Raw genomic sequence first — 22,971 nt, 5'->3', positions numbered from 1 at the left:
GCCTTAACTAGGATAAGTGAGTTTCTATTTCCCCCAACTTAAGATGGCGCAGAACTTTTTGATAAATTTTATACGCAGTATCCTCTTGACTATTGTTTATTAGGCAAAGTAGCAATAGAGAAATGTTGAAATATAGCAGCCAATGAAAAAAAACAAGCTATTTCTGATTGGTTACCTTTTGGATTTATTCACTGCGTATGTCCATATATTTTGCCTACAATCTAAGATGTCTGCGACATTATTAGAAAAGGTCTATTTAGTGAATAATAATCATGACATATATCGTTATAAGAAAGAAACTACCGGGTGCGCCACAAAAAAAGTTTCTCACTTTAAGATTTTTTCGGAATCCAAAAATTCTAAAAGAACCATTCCAGTTTCATTGGAAAGAAGAAAGATAGACTTAAATTTTGATAGGTCATTTATTAAATTCGATTCATTAGATCAAAAGTTATGCTCAATTGAATAAAAAAGTTACTTTTAGAAAGTGCTCAAAAACGTTGAAAATTGACCTATCACATTTTTATTTTAAAATTGGCAATTGAATAGCCTTCACATGATTAAGAGCATTTTTTAGTCATCAAACACTGACATTTTGAAACTGAAGGCTCGAAAGCGTTTAAAATCTTCACCAAAATCATTTTGATTTACTTTTACCAAAATTTTCCTTAGATTGTTGGTTCTAGACTGGATAAAGTCTATTTATAGCTAGATTTACCTCAAAAAACCAATATTTGGTGTATTTTTATGAATTTTACCAGATTTTTGGGCATTTCTCAACGAAATCTCTTCCCTTTAAATTATTGGAATTCAACCTTCCTTTATTCAACAAAAGGTCATCTCGACAGTTATTTACTGTTTTTAATGACCGAAACGAAATTACTGACGTATCATATAATTATGCTTCTCTACAATTTGATAGGTCGATTTTTAACGTTTTTGACCATTTTCTGAAAGTAACTTTTTTATTCAATTAAGCATAACTTTGGTTCTAAAGAACCAAATTTTATAAATGACCCATCAAAATTTAAGTTTATCTTTCTTCTTTCAAATGAAAAAGGATTATACATACTTAAATTCTTAGACTTCGAGAAAATTCACTTTAAAGAGAGAAACTTTTTTTGTGGCGCACCCGATAGGAGAAAAACAAACAAACAGGAGATGTGAAAATCAGTAAGATAATGATACCATAACTTTTTAAATATATATTTTTGAGAGGCTTTTCCAGCTTTTCCTTAAATTTTATTATGTTATCAAGCTGCATGAATTCTTCAAGTATTAATTTTTCTATAATGGAATATAATTTTTTTTTTCAAGCAAACGCCTCAATCAATCAATAAATAAACCAATCAATCAATCAACCAATCAATCAATCAATAATTAAATCAATCAATTATTCCTGATTATTTTTTAATGTTTAATCTTTAAAGCATTAAAGCTTTATAAGTGCATGACATGATCTTTATGTGGGGGCATTTAGTGAAAGCATCATTGAACAGTTGTATCTTCATGATAAAAAAAATTGTAAAACAATCTTGACTTACTTTAGATGTTGTGCTTTCTTGAGAACATCCTCTGGTTGTACGTTGGCTTTGTAATCATGACAACCATCCAAGAGCTTGTTTTCATATAGGTTGTTGTCATCTGATTGTAATTCACCTTGTTTTATTCTTTCTCGTTGACGATGAGGAGGACGTGTGCTGGCTTTTAGATCTAAGAAGACAATTTTTTTTTTGATAAACGTTTTTTTTACAAGAACATCCAAAAATTTTGAAACTTTTTGAGTTTTAAGCCTAAAAATGTTCTTAACATGTTCTTATTTTGACAATTTTGTGAACATTTTTGACCATTTTCCTAAGAAAGAGGTCTTTTGAGCCCACCGAGCCTTCTTAGCTTGTTCTTAACATTTTGGCCAGCGAAGCCTTTTGTTCTTAAATAGTTTGTTCTTATAAAAAAAACGTGTAGCATAAATCATGCGGGTGTAAAAGAAAATAAATACACCACAGAATTTTTTTTATATTACACGTTTTTATGAGAACAAACTAAATAAGAACATAAGGCTTCGATGGTTAAAATATTAAGAACAAGTTAGGAACATTTTAAGGCTTTGGGGACTCTAAAACACCTTTTCTTACGAAAATGAACAAAAACACTCACAAAATGGCGAAAATAAGAACATGTTGAACATTTTTAGGCTTAAAACTCAAAAAATTAAGAGCATCCGAAGGCTTCAAAACTTTTGGATGTTCTTATAAAAAAAACGTGTACCTGTGAAATTAGTAATGCCTACAAAAGATATTATTGTTGCTGATTTTTGCTAGTTTGTTTATTCAGTAACTTTAGCCGTGTTTATAAATTTAGGTTTAGCACAAATTGGTCCAGATGGAGCTTTAGGCTGAATTTCCCTCATTTCTTACCCGATTTGTTTTCTCCAAAAGCCATCAATTCACTACCCCTTTAAAACTTCAAATAACCTGGAGAAACCACGAGTCTAGTCTAGAGAATTTCTTTAGCGTCAATTTCCCGTCAATTTAGACGATCCTATGGTATAAACTAGGTACACGGCGTAATTTAATGGTGGGTAGATTTAAACGACGCGAATACCGCCAGGGTGGAAAAAAACTCGAGGCGGAGTAAACAGTGGGGCGGAGGTGTCAACAATTTGTTGAACGTCGATTCAGCTTAGGTTATCATCAGAAAGAAAAATGATCAGTGGAATAGCCCATTGAGTTTCAAACCCGAAGGGCTAGAGGCGAATCTTTAACCCTTCTAGGGCAAGAGAAATTTAAGCCATTTATTTCCCATCAAAAATGCGCATAGAACGCGCCGTAATCATGACGACGGATTGTATCTAGTTGTTCCTTTGTTTTGGAGGATGGGCGTTCTAGATGGGAAATAAGTGGTTTCATTACCCATCCAGGAGTCTCGCGGAATAACCTACCATGAATTTGCTTTTGTGGACTGTCTTGTGGTGTATTCTGAAAGGAAAAAAAGATGAAATTTTAAAGGTATGTCTTTATTGTGATAAAAAGCCGACCAAAACGCTTAGAAGGAAAACAGTTAAATAACAAAAGATTTTTTTTAAATTTAAGACGGTATGGTAGGTATGGATACAGGGGAGGAGAGAGGGGATCGTTTACTGATGCTGACTAATACTTTATTGGGATAAATTTTCGCGGGGATTAAATTTCGCGGATGGCGCAACTAGGAGACAAAATTTTTCAAGATTTTGTACCTTTTATTAACAAATTGTGCATGTTGGTTGTCGAAATAGGCGCTTCTTTGACACCAGTGAACATTTTAAAAGTTTGACATTTTTTGAGTTTTGTTCATAATACTTAGCGCATAACTCCTTCCAAAATTTTCAGTTGGACTTAATTTCGCGTATTAAGAAATCCGCAAAATCCGCGAAATTTAATATCCGCGAAATTTAATCATTAGAGTATTTTTTGAAAATTTGGTAGACTGTTCCTTCCCCATTTGAATAATTCGACTCACAAACCAATCAGAAGCCTCCCAGCAACCACTACTAATGACCCAAGCAGTTAAGTAACAAACAATTTTTGAGCGATACGACCTTAGACAGGAGACCCGTCCTGTATTTTTATAATCTGATGTATACAGGACGGGTATGACCTGTGAGGCAGATTTCTGCCTCAAAAAATTTACAGTGGGGAATTCAAATTTAGCGCTGTCCTCACTTACTAAAATAAAAACTAAATTTCGGAACTTGCGCTTTCTCTAAGAAAGTGTGACCAGTAAAAGAATAACTAAATTTGATTGGTTATGTTTTCAACCGTTATTAGGATCTGGGAAACTCAAACTCTCAGCCCATACCATGCTATATATTTCGTCATCAGTATATAGAATAAGAGATCATAGCATGGATCTCCAGGCTAATACGACCTTTGTCGTCTCTTCAAGCAATAGGTTCGACTGACAATTCCTGCATCAACAACACGCATGCGTCATTCATCGTTCATTAAAACCATAAGTCGTTAATCTTTGTAATAAACGAAGAGGAATGAAACCGTAGGGTGAACAAACTAACCGGTCCGGAGTTGTGGACGGCGAAATTTGTCGTTTTTATCAAGTTTGTTGTCATTTTGTCCATTTTTCAAAGTAAGTAAGTAAAGTAAGTTTGCGACCGCAGTCGGAGGCGACCCGAAGGCTCCCTTTTCTCTAGTTGTCTACCCGAAGGTGGGGGAGGGCGCCACTCCTTTCCCTAGATTTCCCCACTTACCCTTGATCCACGTCTTTAGATATTGAGCATCAAGCAGAAAAGCATCAAGTATCATTTTTGGAATCTTTGGTATGACCCGGCTGGGGATCATACCCACAACCTAGCGCATGCTACGGTCGCGTCTATTTTCAGTAAATACAGGAATCCTCACGTTGAAGCCCTCTAAGATACTTAACAAGAGGAAACTTATACCAAACCGTATATAACATTACGTCATGGATATCGTGAATATAACCCTTGTCGTCTCTACCAAGATCCGGGGGGGGGGCACTTAGGCAAAATTGGGTACGGAACGTGTCACTGGTCAGGGTCCCTTATTTAGGCTCTGAAGACATCTGGCAGGGTTTCAAATCTACTAACTTTCAAGATGTGTATCTGACAGGGTCCACTTTTAGTTATTTGGACAATTTTTCAGGGTAAAAATTAGAATTTTTTTCAGTTTTTTGTTTACTTTTAGTCATTTTTGCCACTTGTTAGGGTGGAAGTTGGAAAAGGGTCACCATTTTACCAAAACTTCATATCTGACAGGTCAACTTTTCAAACTTTTCAAAAGTTTTTCAAAAACCCCGTCGGCCGTCAAGGTCAATGCCCCCACGGGACTAAGATACAATTAAACAAGAGGAAACTTACCCAACCTCCCAACTTTCGTTCATATTGTAGAAATCGTTTGTAAAAATTGCCAACTGTTGAGTCCGTCTGAACGATAGAAAAAAACAGTACATTATTACACCTACGTATGTGACTAATCAAGTATTTAAGGCGGGAAAAATGAGAGCGGTATTTATTGACGCGAAAGGCAGAGAAAATTATCTTGACTCGAATTTTGTTAAACGGTTGAAATTATTAACACAAGGTTAACCAATTCGCGTTAATATCTTGTGTAGTTATATATAGAGGATTTTGACATTTTTGTAATTGTTGTGGCACTACAACTCGGGTTAACTACTCGCTATTCAAATAGCAGGTAAACTTTTTGGTTGTTGCGGACCGGTATCTTAAAATACATTAGGCGAGACCAATTTGATTAGTTGTTTTACGGGCCCGACCAACCCTGAAATTCAAAAAATCGGAATAAAAATAAAATTGATTTTGGTAATACATTTTTATTTTCATTGCTTTGCAGACTACCAAATTTTCAAAATTTGGTAATTTTTCCAAGGTTTTTTTCCAATATTATGTTCAATTTTTCATTTTATCCATGAATTCGACATTTTTGTGTCTTTTAATTCAATATTTGGCATTTTTGTCAAAATGTAGTAGTTTTTGCTGTCTTTTTAAGAGATTTTTTAAGTGGAATTCTACTTTTATTTTTATTTTTTTCGCCGACCGACCGACCGACCGACCCTCTTTTTGTGAAGCTTTTGGCCGTAAAACAACAAATTAAATTGGCCTCGCCTTATGGAGATAAATGCAATATAATATTACTTACTACAGAATCAAAAATTGGTTTTGATATTGAAGAAAAGTTCCTAAAAAAGAATAAAATGTAGATAAAAGTAAAAGAAGATGCAGAAAGATTGCTAAAATTCTTTGAGCTTTAACAGATACTTGATGGATGTACAGAATTTCAAAATATGGGAAAACCTCAGTCTCTATTTCGTGTTTCATTGGAATGGGAAAACGCATTTCTTTAAGTCGATAGAGAAATCTTTCACCTTATTTTTGTTAGTTACTTTAGGCCCAAATCTCTCGCCAGTGAGATTGAATTTCGCGCCATAACACGATGAAGCTATAATATGACCATGTCTGAAATGGGTCATTTCATTTTATATCCATAGAAGAATTTCCAAGGTTTAAAAGTTAAAAGTTAAAAGACTAGTTCGTCTACCCTCACTTTTAAGAATGAAAAGAATTTCTCCAAGGATTCTTTTGCAAACCTTGCCATTCTCCAGGGAGTAACCAAAAATCTGTTTTTGCCTTGAAAAGGTTCGTCAACCCTCGTATGGAAATTTAATGGAACAGTCCAATAAAACAAATAAAAAATATCGAATTGATGATAAGAAATTTTTGTCTACCTTGCACGTGCTATGTAGGTTGTTGTTTGAGTTGTAGTGCCGCTGTTCCATCTGAAAAACAGGTGACGACTTCAAATTATTCATAGACCCGGTTGTAGCAAAACAAACAAAAATATCAGTGTCCAGGCCCCAAAAAAATCACCAAAAATCACCCAAGGAAGTTGAAGTCGCCAGTCTGCCCCGAAAGTTTTTGTGACAGTCTTTTCTCTACAACAAAATTGAAACAGGTTACCTGTTACCAAAATTGGGGTAATTCTCGGACGAGAATTTTATACAAGATACACGATAACCCTATATTAAAACATATCAGATGGGATGGGCGCAGTGGTTTTACCCAAAAAATGGTAGAGGAAGTCAATCATGTATATAGAACTTACAATTGAGGGAATAATTGTGAATGAAGCATACGATTATTTGTTGTCTGATGGTCTTGAAGTGAGCTGTGTAAAGAAGGAGAACAAAACATCAATACGTTATTTAAAGACCCTCAACTACGCCTTATCTAAGTTAGAAAGTAAGTCTGCGACAGCAGTCGGAGGCGAGTTGCAGGCTCCTCTTTCGATCAGTTATCTACAAAATGTGGCGGAGACACGAGAAAGCGTTTCAGGTTGGTGGGATGGAGCATGTCGCATTGCACCAACGCGAAAAAAACTTCTCATGTCCTCAAGCCTTTACCCGCTATCAAGTTAAGGAAAGTTACCTATACAATTCCCAAGATTCTGGTGATGGATAAACACGTATAAATCCGCCTCTGTTTTTGTATTCTTCTTTCGCTATCCAAACCATTTTTCGTTCTTCCTTCGACAAGCCGTCTTTTGGCTTGTGAAGAAGATTGGTTGTTTTATTGTTTGATTGTTTAGTGTTGTTACTATGGCGATTGTTGTGTGTACTGGGTCGTCGTGTTGCGCTAAGTAAGTTCTATAGAAAGACGTGTATGAAGTCAATTATAGTTGACGCTCTCTAATTCGACATTCTACTATTCGATGCGCTCCATTATTCGATAATATTGAAAATCACCATTAGCAATTTTTCCTAAACCACGCTCTGTTATTCCATTAAAATCAAGTCCCCCTTGAAAATCTAATTTGAGAGCACCAACTCAACCGGTCAACCTGTACACCCGTCCATTAAGCGCCTTTCCGCCTTTAAAGAAACGCCATGTTTTTATGTGTGTTTTCCATGTCAATAAAGGGTCACCGTCTAGATTTTTTGAATTTAAAACAATTAGAAGCCGAAGTTGTCAACAAGAACAGTAAATAATATAGCAAAATAAACTAGAAACACTTTTTTTATATGAGAAGCCCAATCCAGCAAAAAAGTTAGAGATTAGATTTTTTACTTTGTTTTTGATGGGCTGGCGAATGAAAAATTAACTTCAGCGAACTCTAAATTCTAGGCCGGCGAATTCTTAGCAAGCCCAGTGTATTGAATGGGGTGAAAATGTACTTGCGGTGGCAAATCGAATTTTTAGATCGGTGAATTGTTTTTCTTTTCGTGACTTGGCCCGGCGAAATTCGCCGTTTGCCGGGCCAAATTAAACTCCTGAGAGATTAGCGAAAGTTTGTCAACTTACCTCTCGATTTTTGAAATTTATATTTTTGCTATTTTTACGGGTTTTTGTGACTGGCTCCTCTACCAAAAACCCTACAAAAAGAAAAACAAAGAAATAGTTCCAAATTCATTATTTTAAAGACATAATTTATGAATGTTTTAGATTGTCTCGTCGATGAACCCATTCCAATGTTAAATAGTAAGTTTATGTATTCAAGATGAATCGAAGGAGACGGTACAAAGGAAATTTGACATATTGCCAAAATCGCTGTCCACTTTGCTCGACGACGGGTAAAAACACCAAATTACCGTTCTCTGTCTAGATGAGCAAAGGCGAGAGATTTATTATTTATTCTTATCTTAGGGAGAAAGCCTTTTAATTACAATGATCAGATATACATCTATCGACCGTGCCGTCTCGAGGGGACATGGACCGAGTTTTTTTATCGTCTGAATCACAGACCTCTACAAAATCTTTAGCGTTTGCAGTCATTGGAGAACCTACTAGTAAACTTAAAACCAATAATACGAGTATCCTATAGCTATCCGCCCTATTCTCCGTCTCACCGACCTGTCATATTGAATAAATCTGTGATCAAATTGGCTTTGATTTTCAAGTCCATTGGTGCATCGCTGTAAAAAGAAAAAAAATCAGAGCTGCATTAACAAATTTTTTTTTATTATATTGAAAACAGAATTCTTTTTGAAACTTTACTTCGTTCCACCGTTGATGCTCCTGAAAACGATTTTCAAGGAATTGGATATTAATTGAATTCTGGCTAAAGATTAACATTGAGCATTCTAAATACACTGCTATTACCAGAAAATGAGACACTATAAACCTTATCGTTAGAAAAATCGTCGGCAAAACGCGAAGAGAACTGCTCGGTGGTGATTATTTTTCACCGACGATTACAAAATTAATCGAATAATTTTTTGACTGATAAAATAGCCCACGCAAAATTTCCAAATTGCTTCCATGACGCAAATCTAAAGGAAAAGCTAAATTCATCTTAGAAATTAGACTAATACTTCAGCACAGAATTCATACCAAGCTAGTGAAGGTGACAGATTGACTTCAAGTAACCATGGTTTCAAATTGCTATCCACCAGAATGTCAAAGCCATACAATTCTAAAAAATGCAGAAATATAAATGGTATAGCATTATTGTAAGATATGTATGTTGATTGTTTAAAACCGACACTGTACCCAGCCAAAAAGAGCTTCATAGTGGGCACCTCCCCCTTGGATTCAGGAGGAGGGGGAGGATGGAGAATTTACAGAAATTTGAGATGAGGGGGTGGGTGGTTTGAGGAGAAATGACTTGTACTGACAAGTGGGGTAAATTTTCTTACCAACAAACATCTTGCATGAGGTGGGGGAGGGGGTCGGGTTGAAGAGAAATTTCAGGTGGGGTAAATTTTCTTATAAATACCAGCTTACCAAAGCAATTCTCAGGAAAAGGAACGAACATCTTGCATGCAATTGCAATGGTTAATTCACCAGCTAAGATGGTCTTGATAATCACATCTTCGATTCGAGCCATTAAAACTAAAGAAGACGACAAAAATGATAAGTGATTTGACTTGGAAAAACAAAAGCATCAAGAATAGACTCAATTCAGTACAATAAGTCCATCTAAGGGCAAAAATACCTAACATCCATTCTACAGTTCAAACCGCAATAAAATATGTAAAACACTCAATCACTTCACTTAAAACTTTTTAAAGGTCAAAATTTCATTTTTTATATTCTAGAATATGGGTTAATTTCTAGAAACAATTTCACCCGTAAAAGCTCTTAGAAACTTTACCAACGATGCAAAGAAAACTGGAACACAGATTAAACATGTACCCTTGGTTACCTTTAATAAACGCCCTCTCCCTCCCCCCCTTTTCCCCCCGTTCTCAGCTATGTATAATAGCCTGGGTTTAGATTTCAAGCCCCCCCATCGGTAAAAAGGTTCCCCTCCCGTTTATTAAAATTTCAACCACCCCCTCCAAAGTTTATTAGATAATCTAAATAAGTTTGCGTTTATCGACCCAGTGATATTCATATTGGAAGTTTATCGTGGCTTGGATCACGAGATTTATGTTTGGCTACGTTTCGAGAGATTCTTCTCCGATCATCGGGCAATGTGGAGGATGTTTTCTCCAACTATTTGTAATAATAGACCTTCTGATTACCCAAAATTAACAAGTATGATTTCATTACAAGGTGTGAATGTTACCATAGGTTTAAGGTAAATTATGAGATTACTCATTATTCTGATTTCCATTTCGCCTCTCTGTCTGGATGTTAGGAATCCAAATATTTATTAGATAACTCAAAGGTTAAAGGGGAACTCAACAAATTTTGGATTTTTTTGTTTCTATCCTGAAATGGTTTGTTTCAATGATAAATTTCAAAATTTCAAGGTTGCAACTCTCCTTTCAATCTAAAAATTTGTTTAATGAGCTTTTAAAAAGAGGCTCCCCTCTACTAAAATGAAATTGTTTATCAAATAACAAGTGATACTTTTATGGACCTACCTGGTTATGCATTTAACACATATATAATTGATATCTACATAAGCGTGACCATTAAACAATCATTCAGAACACAAATAGTGACGATCTATTAAAATTAGTCGTTTGTTTCTTATAAAAAACACGTTTAGAAACCAAAATTTCATACTCTTGAAGAATTCTTTCATATTCAAGACTTCGAGTGCAAAAAACATCTCATCAAAAAATTCAGTAATTTTAAGAACATTGATGTATGCTTACAGTGATTCTTATAGATAAATATGCGTTTTTTGAGCTGAAAAATTCTTTTTTTACGAAAATCTGCTGAAGCCATCTTTTACCTACTTTCATGCAAAAAGTCAGAAAATAACAAGTCCAAAAAACCCTTTTTTATCCGTTTTTTAGCTGAAATTTACCCCAAAATTTTTTTTCTCCAAAAATCTAGCTCCGTCACATTCGAGGGTTTATAGTTATGCATCTTTGTGCAAAAAATCATAAAGAATGAAAGAGCCAATCTCGAGAAACGCTAATACCTAAGTAATTGATAGTGTGCTTATAAAAAAATATCGAATTTGGCCAGTTTTTCTATAAAAACAAGCCAAACAACCAAAATTTCATGTCTAAACACATATATTCTTTAAAAGTAAGCCCTCATGAGCAAAAAAAACATCTATCTTATAAAAAAAATTGAGTAATTTGACTAAGAACATTGATGTATGCTTATTAATAGTGATTCTTATAGATAAACATGCGTTTTTTGAGCCAACAAAATTTTTTTGCAAAAATTTGCTTAAGCCATCTTTTACCTACGCTGGTACCCTACTTTCATGCAAAAAATCAGAAAAAATTAACGACTTAATTTTTCACAAAGTCCAAAAAACCCGTTTTTTAGCCGTTTTTTGGCCCAAATTCGCCCCAAAATTTTTTTTTTGAAAATTAGGCTCCGTCACATTCGAGGGTTTATAGTTATGCATCTTTGTGCAAAAAATCATAAAGAATGAAAGAGCCAATCTCGAGAAACGCTAATACCTAAGTAATTGATAGTGTGCTTATAAAAAAATATCGAATTTGGCCAGTTTTTCTATAAAAACAAGCCAAACAACCAAAATTTCATGTCTAAACACATTATTCTTTAAAAGTAAGCCCTCATGAGCAAAAAAAACATCTATCTCATAAAAAGAATTGAGTAATTTGACTAAGAACATTGATGTATGCTTATTAATAGTGATTCTTATAGATAAACATGCGTTTTTTGAGCCAACAAAATTTTTTGGCAAAAATTCGCTTAAGCCATCTTTTACCTACGATGGTACCCTACTTTCATGCAAAAAATCAGAAAAAATTAACGACCTAATTTTTCACAAAGTCCAAAAAACCCGTTTTTTAGCCGTTTTTTGGCCCAAATTGGCCCAAAAAAATTTTTATTTGAAAATCGGGCTCCGTCACATTCGAGGGTTTATAGTTATGCATCTTTGTGCAAAAAATCAGAAAAAACTAACGAGCCAATCATGAGGAAAGCTAATAACGAACGAACGAACAGACGAACAGACGAACAGACGAACGAACGGACAAAGGTTAATTTATAGGACCTCCACCGGGTTAGGTCCAAAAAAGACGCACTTTCAGCTGTTTTATGACGTAGCCGTATTCAGAAAGAGGAAGATGCTTATCTTCTCAGGCTAAAAATCAGTGAAGACAGGCCCTTCAGGGTTTGTGACTAAATTTTTGTGTTTCTTGTTGGATTTTTTATTGTCATTCAGCTAAATCACCCACAATTTACCAGGAATACTTTTTTATGTATTTATTTCTTATTTAAAACAGAACTCTGAAAACATACTGTAGTCATAACTGAATTTGTTTTGTTTTCTGAATGCAGTGACGTCATAATCCAAAGAGAAGTCGATCTTTTTTTTAAAGAAAGGGGGTGATTTTTTGAACATATTTTTAACTGAAGTTAAGAGTAATTTTTCATGATTTTTATTTGAGAGATCGGACTTATATACTTTCTTTCTCATTTTTATACTTAATATTACCAAAAATCAGTAAAAATATAAAATTGTCAAATTTGTTGAGTTCCCCTTTAATTACAAAGCCAATTACGATATCCTACGTCGATTTGTCGCAGAAAACCACTTACGTTTAGTATCAATCCCCTCTTCTTCTTTGAGATGTCGCAACATAGCACTGAAACTCCATTTACTCCCATAGTTGTCCACCTCTGGGTCTTCACATCTACAAAAAGAGAACTTAAATAATCGATAAACGTTTTTTTGAGCAAGAATGTGAATGTTCTTATTTCTTTTTTAGTTTTAAGCCTAGCAAGTGATACTTTTATGGACTACCTAGTTATGCATTTAACACATATATAATTGATATCTACGTGAGCGTGACCATTAAACAATCATCCAGAACACAAATAATGACGATCTGTTAAAATTAGTCGTTTGTTTCTTATAAAAAAACGTTTAAAAACCAAAATTTCATGCTCTTGAAATATTCTTTCACATTCAAGACTTTGTGAGCAAAAAGACATCTATCTCATCAAAAAATTGAGTAATTTGACTAAGAACATTGATGTATGCTTATCAATAGTGATTCTTAAAGATAAACATGCGTTTTTTGAGCCAGAAAAATTTTTTTGAACAAATCTGCTTGAGCCATCTTTTACCTATGATGGCACCCTACTTTCATGCAAAAAATCAGAAAAAGTTAACGATCCAATTTTTCAAAGCTAATAACTAACGAACGAACGGACGAACGGACAAAGGTTAATTTATAGGACCTCCACCCAACCGGGCTAGGTCCAAAAATGTAAGGACTTAAATGTCAAATGTTTAAAGGATTTTTGTGTGATTTTTTAAGAAATTAGGAGTTTTAGTTCTATTTCTTGTTCTTAATATTTCGGTCATCGAAGCTTTAAGTTCTTATATAATTTGCTCTTATAAAGATCATGTATCAAAGAAAGAACTGTTTCAGTAAAAAAAACGTCATTCCAAATCGTTCGGGATAACCTTTCCATGATGATGTAATCTCTAGTTAAGTATATAATTATGTTTTACCTGACGTATCCATCGCTGAATTTGTTCAAACTGTAATTAGTGAGATGCATGCATTGATTCTGTAGGTTGGACGAAGAACCAGCTTCGTATTTCACTGTCGAGAATCTGAAAATATAAGAATTGAGAAGTGTTCAATACACATTGCTTTGAAAGTACTGTTTAGTAGTTGTTTTATAGAGTATTTTAGCATTTCATGTGTATTACAGGTTAGCATCGGTACATCAGCAAAGTTTCCTCAGAAACTAGCTAACTAGCGAACGTTAGTAGCATACCGTGGCGAATCTAAAAATAGAAATTAATTTTTCTGTTTGACCGAAATTCAATCCCATCACCCTTTGCGTCTATTGCGTTTGCACGCTATTATTTACACTCGATTACAAAGAAAAAAATAATAACTTTCACGACTTTTGAATTAAGACGAAAAGGATTGTGGGATTGAATTTCGGTCAAATGAGAGATGAAGTAATAATCATGAAGTTTGTATAACTAAGCGCTACTGTGAAGTACAATCTGATTTCTAACAGCGTAGATGAATTGGCCTCGAGTGCACCATCGATTGGCGTTGTCAATGAGTGTCAATGTAATTTTGAATTTTGAATTATCGAGTCCTGTAAATTTGAAAACAATCCTCTTCGAAGCAGCTCAAAAGTAAAGGCTGAATTTAAAAGAAATGTTTAGTTTGCCGTTTACCCCACCCTTGACTTTGGAGGTGGGTCAGTCGGTCGGAACAGTTTCTTTTTTGACGATCTATGAAAATTCTATTTGTTTACATTTGAATTTTGAACTGAAAAAAATGGAAGAGCTACAATAGAAGGAAATTCCCGATTATTTGGCTTAAAATCGAACGAGTCAGACAAGATGGAGCTTGAAATTTGAATAAAAAAATAAAATAAAATTTTTTTGAAGTAGCAATAACTTATTGGATCGGCAAGGTCGGTCGGGTGACGGCAGACCAACATTTCTTCAAGTCCAGCCAAACTGATTGACAACATTTTGAATGCCAACAACATTTAATAACATTAGTCTAAGAGTATTATGATAGATTTTATACCTTGCAAGTCCTTCTTCATAAATATATATTCGTAAGGGATCGTAAGACATTACAGCAACATAAATACGACAGTCAAATTTATAACCTGAAAATTAGGAAAATGACAGAAAATATAAAAAGCTCTAAACTTTCAAATCAGAATTTACATAATTATCATCATGGAGTTTGTTTTGTAACGCTAAGTTTACCAAATTTTCAATGTACAATATACTCCTTATTCCAAAATTAAGAGAAAAACTTTCTAAGAAATTGGGTTACTTTTCATAAGAAGATTTTAACTTTTTATGTTAAGGAGATCTTTTTTGGAAATACATATCCTCTGGATATTTAATGTATTTAAAGAAATGAAATTGCAATGGTCCAATTGGATTTTTACTTTGAGAGATATTAGCCAAGAAGTTTTGTTTAGGGCCAAACATGCAAGTTAATAATCTTAAACCATGACGTATGACTTTACACGTTTTTTCTATAAGAACAAACTATATAAGAACATAAGGCTTCGATGGCCAAAATCTTAAGAACAAGTCAAGAACATTTTAAGGCTTTGCTGACTCTAAAACACCCTATTTCTTATGAAAATGGACCAAAATACTCACAAAATGGTGAAATTAAGAACATGTTAAGAACATTTTTAGGCTTAAAACTCAAAAAGTTAAGAACATCCGGAGGCTTCAAAATTTTTGTATGTTCTTCTAAAAAAACGTGTAAATTAGACTTTTAAACTTTTATAAATGACTCAAAATAGTAATACCATTGACAAGTAGTGGATTATTGATGTACCGACATACAAGAACATTTTCGTCCAATGGAATTTTATTGATCTAAAACGTGAAAATGAGTGAAAAAGATAATAATTTAGCTTGCATGACATTCAAAATATAGTGTAGCTAAGGTCTATAAAACTTGTAAGCTATTTGTTATTTGCTAATCTTAAGACAGTCTTTCAAAATGCCATCACGACTAGGGAGGTAAATATATCCTGAATCCTTCTCACCAACGAAAGACCTGCCTACACCTTTGGCTATGCTAATGATGTGAGGCAAAAATATGAATCTAACCTTTTGATTTCAATAAGAACAAAGTCAGCACAACTCTGAAATTTGATTTTGATATACCTAGGGGATGTTTATCTTGTAAAAAAAATCCTTTTGAGAGTTACCCCCGTCTTTGTGTGTGTTTTAGAGGGGTATATTCTGAACTGCTGAGTCTTATGAATTTGTCTAGTGGTAATGTAAACGCTATAAATTTAAACAGATTAGAGGAAACTCTTGGACAGGAAATTTATACACAATACGCATCCCCTATATCAAAACATATTAGAAGGGATGCTAGCCTGTTACACGAAATCGACTTTTTTTTATCGCGTTAAAACAAAGAAAAATTTGGTTTGTGGGAAGGCACTGGCTAAAGTAAAAGGATGTGTGCAGCCCAGAAACTCAGCAGCTTGCCATGTACAATGTACATTCGCCATTTCACCTTTCAGATGACACTATCATGGGGAAAATTCGCTTTATTTCAAAATAATAAAATCTGAATGTACTCACATTGTTAACAAGAAAGATACCACGACCCCTTGATAAAGCACATGGTTTCACTATCCATGGCCCTCTATCTTTCAAAAAAGCAGCTGAAAAAAAAAGGAGAAAAGTCTTTTTTCATATGATTATTTTATAGTCGCATGATTATATTAGTCTTAAGTCTAAACATTGCCAAATGTGCCTATGATAACTTAATTTTCTTCATTACACAAGACAACTCGATGTCTATTTTTAAATAATACAGTGGAGTTTCCATAACTCAAACACTCAAGGAGAACGAAAATTTACTAAAGTTGTGAGAGCTGGGCAGACGACTTGTTTGAGTAAAGCATAGTAAAGTAGAATATCAGCTTTAAGCTGTATTGAACGATCTAAGAGCCGTCTCACCACTGTGTACATGATTGATTATAGTGCCTATAACATAGCGTCAGCCCCCCCTGCTGGTTGGGGGGGTTACACCCTAAATTTCTCCCAAAAGAGGAGGGGGCTGGAAGTACACCACTTTTTGGGGGGGACCTATGTACTTGGGGGGACCTAAAATCTCATCACCGAACGTGGGGGCTAAAATAATTCAGCTTAATAGTTGGCTTCAATTACTCAAATTGAAGCTCATGAATCTGAAAAATTTTCCCCTGCGGCGCAAGATTTTTGTAGAACAAGTGCAAAATTATTTATCTTAAACTGAACGCAATTTACATTGGAAAAAACTTTTTTACTGGATTAATTTTTTGAAAGTGTCTAGGGTCAAAAGTCCTGGGGGCTAACGAAAAATTCATAAATGTTTGGGGGGACTTAAAATTCAGGGGGGACCTAATTTTTTCCTGGGACCTAAACCCAGGCTGACGCTATGTATAAACTCTTTTTTATTATTGAACCTGGTATTTTCTGATTGATGTGAGCCACCAGAGTTGAAAATTTGAAACTGTTAGAGTATGAATTTCGCCGATTTTTTGCTTCACTGCAAGGGTGCGATTCTAAAAGCCGATTTCTTCGCCGCATATACCGTAAGTTGGTAAACCCACTGCCTCCCCCCCTACCCCCGGGTTAGCACAGTCACTGACTAACAAATTGAGACCAGGTTATTATACAAATTAAGAATAATAGGAAAGGAACCCACACAAGGAGTCGTCATTGTGATGCGTAACCAAAACAAAATTACAACGGAAGCTACTAAAAAAACAAAAATATTTTACCATAGAAATCGTTTAATTCTGTCGGTAATACAAAACTTTGTGGGATAAAATCAAAATGCCTCAGCCCCTAGAAAGAAAAATTATTTGAAATTGTAAAATTTTTTTGTAATTCTAACTACCTATAATTGAATAAAATACTTTCAAGATTAGCTAAACATGGATTGAAACAATTGTACCTTACTAATTTTGAGTAGTAAACAATGAAATTACCTTTGAATGTTGCATTTTTTGGACATTTTTATATAATCTATCTTTTCTTGTCAACTCGTATGACCTGAATGAAAAATAGTTATTTAAGACAAAACTATTTTTCTGATGCTCCTTGCTTTCATTGTGTAGATTTATGGATTGTTTGAGGACACGTTTTTTTTATAAGAGCAAACTATATAAGAACATAAGGCTTTGATGGCCTAAATATTAAGTTAAGAACGTTTTCAGGCTTAAAACTAAAAAAAAATTCAACGAAGGCTTCAAACATTTTGCAAAAACAGAAGAAGCTGAATGAAGCATCGTTTGGAGGCTAATTGAGACTCACAAAAAATTCTTCTAAAGAGTATTTTGCAAGACTTTGTGGAAAAAAATCTTTTTTATAAAATGTGATTCTGGAAATTATATATAAATAAGAACATTTGAGTGCCTGATTACACAAAATGTTAATTAAAACCCCTTTAACCAAAACCAGCTGTGGTGTACTTGAAAAAGCAAACAAAATTTGTGTTGATTGTTTGCCCGTTAATTTCTTTGTTAATCATATGCCCGGGAGGGGGGGGCACTCATATGGTCTGAACCACGGCATGTGCCGCCCTTAAGGGTAGGTTATTTGAGACCCTCAAAATGCACTTTCAGGGTGTACTTTTGAGTGCACTACACTTCTTTTAGCTGGATATACTGTAAGGGTGTGTTTGGGGACTGCTGAATTGCTAGTCTGACAGTAAAAGTCTGATGTATCTTTATAGTTTTGACTCGAACCTATTTTGAATTGTTTTGCTCCACATTGTGTCGACATCGCATGCTCATTTTCAGGTGGCTTAAGCAAAATAAGATATGAAATCAAACTACACTGTAATGGTCAGAAAAGTTTGGTAAAATGCACTGTAAGGGTACCTTTTCACTGCTCAAGGGCTGCACTGTAAGGGTCCGATTTTGAAAGCCATTTTTGGCAACATGCCGTCGTTAAGAGATCGAGTGCCCCCCTGATCATGTGTCTACTTATTCTTGTGTAATTCATGATACACACCAATGCAATGACTTCACGAAATTAGGCAACTTTTCTGTTTTTGTTCCACCCAATACGTCACTTTTTCTATTGTTTAAGTGACATATTGGGTGGAAAGTTCTCGGAAGACTTTCCAGTGGTGCATATTGTGCATAAGGTAGCTTACCGTGGAAAATGATTGAATTTCTGATAAACCTTCAACCCTCTTAAACTGTAAGGTTTGACATGAGAACCACTCCACATCAGATTAAAATTGGTGCTATTTTGAGCGGTCTGAAATGGTTTAAAAGCATCATATAAACAACTATTAGAATCAAAAAATTTTTTTGAATTGATCAAAATTTACATTGTATAGTATATATAGTGGAAAAAAGGCCCCTCCTTGAAGTGATTTTTCTCTAGTTCTATAAACTGTTATAGAATCAATCTTTTTGCATTGGAAAGAGGAAGGATTAACCTAAATTTTGAGAGGTCATTTGTCGAATTTGGTCAACTGTTATCATCAACTGTTAAGCTGACTGATCAAAAGTTATGGTCTAAATGCTAAAACATTACTTTTCAAAAAAATTCACAAAAGCCAAAAAATAAGGTTAGATTAAATGTTAGAACATCCTAACGCTTCAAAGTATCTTCTGAATATAAATTTTTTTTGACATTGATAATGATACTCATTGAAATATCAAAAAAAGCTGACCATAAGTAAATAAGACGATTTTTTTGTAAAAATGCATACTTCCTTGAATCCGTGTGAATGAAGAAGTGTGCGAACCAGTTTACATTCAGTGCTAATGAATTTGTACCCAAGATCATACTTTTCTGAAAAAGATATAAAATGGGGAGAAACTGCTGACCTTTATATACCCGTGAACCAAGTTTCTCAATCTGGGCCAAGCAAAATCTTTGATCGGAGTTTTTTGAAAAGTGGTACCCTAATGACGGCACTACTCAATAGCGGTGTAAATGCATCGAGAGCACTACATCTACGTTCCCTTGAATACTTTTGATGAAGTGGCGCCGTTAGACGATAATTTTTAACACTGCACTGGCTTCTTTGGGGGTACCAATTCAAAAAGAACCTCGATCAAAGATGCCGGATATAGCTTGGTCCAGGGATATATAAAGGTCGGTGGGAGAAATTAACATCTACAGTACTAGAGTTGTAAATTGATATAGATAGTGTAGTCTGTAAGGATATCAGAGGACATTATGAAACTATATCAGCAAACAAAAAAATAAGATCAACTGGAAAAATGCCATCTTTTAACCTCATAAAAAAATAAATTTGCTTACTGTTCTCACGTTTCCAACCAAGAACTACACAAGATGAGTTAAAATCAACATAAAGTCTCTTTTTTCCTGTACTGGTTGTTGATCGTAAACCAAAAAAGTCACCTCTAAAATGATAACAAACGTGAATGGGTGAATAAAGGAAGAAAACGAAGAATGTCATATTATAAAGATGTTTTTCAATAAAGAATAACTCCATAAAAGATCTGTAGAACCTCTTATGTTAGCTTTTTTATTAAATCCCAGCAACATCACTATACTGCAGCCTTGTTCAACCTGTTAACACTCTTTGTAATGTTTTTTAATCAATTTTCGAAAAATGGTAAAATAGCCAAAATTGCCAATATGTTCTTGCACTGATTGTAGAGGTGTTAGGTGTTATCCTTTCCCATAGTATGCACTCCACCCCCTCCCCTATGAGCTTTAGGGGGGAGGTGCTAAGTCTTATAATCTGATAATTTACAATAACTTTGAAAAATCAATTTTTAAAAAAGCACCTTTTTTAAATCTTGATAGATTCTTAAAAGTTAGATGGTAGCTATTTTCATTGCCCCATTGAAAATTATTTAGCTTATATGCTTCCTTGTGTTAAGAGGTAATCCTTCATTGTGTTAGGAGGTAACCCATAATTCTTATTTTTATGGATTAGAATTTTCACCTTGGTCCATTGATTTCACTTGATGTTTTACTGTGAATTTCGTCATTGCAGCCTTCACCATCTTCCTCGCCATTGTCAATAGAACATGGAGGGCTTTGGGGGATTGAGTCAATTGTAGTCTTCTTGGACATACCATAAGATTTCAAATTGTTATAGTCTGTATAAGTATAAGAATTATTTTGTTGAGATTTCTATAATAAAAATCAAAGAAAAGTGACCGATCAGTCCTTGAATTTTACTTAGAAAGCCTGATTTCAAGGAAATTTAGCGGTATAAATAATGTCAGTACAGTAAGGTATCAGTAAGGTATCAGTAATCCATTTTAGATATTTGATAAATTGCTGAGGCCAAAAAAAAAAGTAGTCTTGTTTCCGGAAATCGGCCGGGTGAACTTTTTTTTGGAAAAAATATATCTCACCCGGCCGCAAATAGAAAAAAACAGCGAGCTCGCCGCAATAAAAAAGATACATAAAGAGTTTATTTTCCATTTTACGATTTTACGATCCATTTAACGATTATTGTATTCAAATTACGTATGTCACTTGTGTTTTGAAAAAGAAAATCTTCTGTCACAAATGTTTTCTACTTTCCTGTTTTATGTTGTTGTGAATAGAATTACCTTAGAGTACAGCTTCTTCTTAAAATTTCGTTTTTTCAAGTAAAGAGACATCGAACCTGGATTATTTTTTCGTACACGTCAATTAGAGTTTTTCTAGGAAAATTGAAAAAAAAAAAATTTTCCGGCCGCCCGGGTGAGATTTTTTTTCGTCACCCGCATTTCCGGAAACAAAACTACTTTGTTTGGCCTGATACCAAAATCAGAAAGTACGCACAATAACACTTCTCGAGTGACTTAGGGCAAGTCTCAGAAACCTAACAGTTTACCCTAAGTTTTCGCTACCAATAGCATCCAGATTCAGATATCCACTTAGGGCTCTAAAGTACCTCTATACCTTAAGGTTTCAGGACCCGGTTGTTACGTAATTAAATATTAACCTAAAAATTAATTATTAAAGGAATTGTAATCATAATGTCATAATTTGATCGAATTTGGTGACGTATGAATCCTATAATCGCTATAATATTAAAAATACATGTTCGATCTTTCCCAAATTTGAACCAAAGATGCATCTAACTGAAATGTAACTTTTTGAAAAAAAAATTTGATGACGTCAGTAAAAAATTGTATTTTTCGATCTTTTGCATTTTTTGCTAACGTCATCAAAATTTTCAAAATATTTTTCATTGAAAAGTTTGGCACCATTAAGATGCATCTTTGGTCCAAATTTGAGAAAGATTCAACATGTACTTATAGAGTTAGAGCTAATTTACAATTTATGACGTCATAACTCACCTGAGTTTCAATATTTTTTGACAACTTTTCACGATGAAGAAGAATCTTCATGAGAGAGGATCTTATAATATATATGTCTGTGTCAAAATCTATATTGATTCTCACAAAGACTTAAGTCAAAAATACATTAGCAAGTTAATCTATTTGCACTTTTGAAGACGACAGAGTGACTAAAGTGATTTGGAATACCCACAGTTTTGACCTGGAAAGTGGAAGACAATTAAAGTGCTGATTTACTGTCATACTTTGTCAGTAAGAATCTAGACAGCCAAATCAGAAGCCAATCTTCTCCTGCACAAAAAAAATACATACATAAAATTGGTACCAAGAAGGCAAATTTCAAAAACCCTTGATAAACATTACTATATCCAAACATTGAAAGCAACATAATTATTCCTAAATTGAGACTTTTCTTGATATAAATATCATATCTATAGGTAAACCTCAGTATAAATACAGATCAGACATCAAAGTTTATCAGTCGAAGGTTCTCCTTCATCAAGTAAGGATGTCAGTGTTTAACTTTTCAAAAAACATAAAAAAATAACAAAAGAGAAAAGTCCCCAAAAAGATCCAGAGGTTTTAAAATAAAAATTTCAGGAAACGTCCCCCCATAAGACTCCCAAAATTTGCCTCAGAAATTTTGGATTTGGCTTTTGGATGAATTTACCTGTTTACTTTTTTTTAAATTCCCTTTTGTCTGTCATCCTTCCCTGCTGCAGGTTAGGCTGGGATCACAAATAGCTTGTGTTCACGCTGTCCGACAGACTGATAATTTTTCTTAATTTTCCAAATCAGAGTCAGAAAGTTGCAAAATCGAATTTTTATCCAATTTCGTCCTCCCGCTGCCCTACCATGTTTACTTCAATTATCGACCACACAATTATATTGTTTTATAGAAAAATTTGATTTCAAAATATAACAGAGTTTATATCCGACATTTTCCTATTGCCTATTCTATTGCCTATAGGTTTGCGGGAATGTGTTATTATGTCCCTAGTCATAATAACAGAGATAACACATTTGAAAAATAGAGGGACTGTATCATGAAATCCAAGGACCGCATTGACAGGGCACTACGTAAACATGACAAAATAGCTGGCTGTTTATTTTAAATTTCTACCCAACTCTGAGATATTAAAAAAATTATCAGTGTTTGATCAAGTTTGTTGATCAATGGGTACAATCACTTTATTGACCCAATTTCGTTAGTTTGTTTTTTTCGTTTGTGCCATTCGTTTCTCTTCAAAGCAAATTTTACTTCTGATAACGGATTATACACTTTTCCTGTGCTGTAT

General features: G+C 34.2%; 1 protein-coding gene across 1 annotated transcript in view; it reads right to left on the bottom strand.

Annotated features, from left to right (window-relative positions):
• LOC136802615 (tubulin polyglutamylase TTLL5-like) overlaps window positions 1–20,506 on the bottom strand; it is a 66,076-nt gene extending 45,570 nt beyond the window's left edge. The window contains exons 1-22 of the mRNA XM_067059367.1: window positions 20,320–20,506; window positions 19,665–19,768; window positions 19,108–19,190; window positions 18,541–18,647; window positions 17,369–17,432; window positions 17,159–17,225; window positions 15,972–16,054; window positions 15,179–15,248; window positions 14,428–14,512; window positions 13,377–13,481; window positions 12,455–12,549; window positions 9,254–9,361; window positions 8,861–8,942; window positions 8,381–8,442; window positions 7,832–7,902; window positions 6,959–7,176; window positions 6,636–6,698; window positions 6,259–6,309; window positions 5,673–5,712; window positions 4,874–4,939; window positions 2,942–2,978; window positions 1,545–1,713 (exon numbers count right to left, since the gene is read on the bottom strand). Of these exons, the coding sequence (XP_066915468.1) occupies window positions 1,545–1,713; window positions 2,942–2,978; window positions 4,874–4,939; window positions 5,673–5,712; window positions 6,259–6,309; window positions 6,636–6,698; window positions 6,959–7,176; window positions 7,832–7,902; window positions 8,381–8,442; window positions 8,861–8,942; window positions 9,254–9,361; window positions 12,455–12,549; window positions 13,377–13,481; window positions 14,428–14,512; window positions 15,179–15,248; window positions 15,972–16,054; window positions 17,159–17,225; window positions 17,369–17,432; window positions 18,541–18,647; window positions 19,108–19,190; window positions 19,665–19,768; window positions 20,320–20,450 (1,961 nt within the window). The 5' untranslated portion in view covers window positions 20,451–20,506. The remainder of the gene's footprint in view (window positions 1–1,544; window positions 1,714–2,941; window positions 2,979–4,873; window positions 4,940–5,672; window positions 5,713–6,258; window positions 6,310–6,635; window positions 6,699–6,958; window positions 7,177–7,831; window positions 7,903–8,380; window positions 8,443–8,860; window positions 8,943–9,253; window positions 9,362–12,454; window positions 12,550–13,376; window positions 13,482–14,427; window positions 14,513–15,178; window positions 15,249–15,971; window positions 16,055–17,158; window positions 17,226–17,368; window positions 17,433–18,540; window positions 18,648–19,107; window positions 19,191–19,664; window positions 19,769–20,319) is intronic.
• Window positions 20,507–22,971: the final 2,465 nt, after the last annotated feature.

Source organism: Clytia hemisphaerica, unplaced genomic scaffold (genome assembly GCF_902728285.1).
Source record: "Clytia hemisphaerica strain Z4C2 unplaced genomic scaffold, Clytia hemisphaerica genome assembly, whole genome shotgun sequence".
Taxonomy (NCBI): Eukaryota; Metazoa; Cnidaria; class Hydrozoa; order Leptothecata; family Clytiidae; genus Clytia; species Clytia hemisphaerica.
The sequence above is the reverse complement of the archived record's forward strand: the minus strand, read 5'-3'. Positions and strand labels throughout refer to the sequence as shown.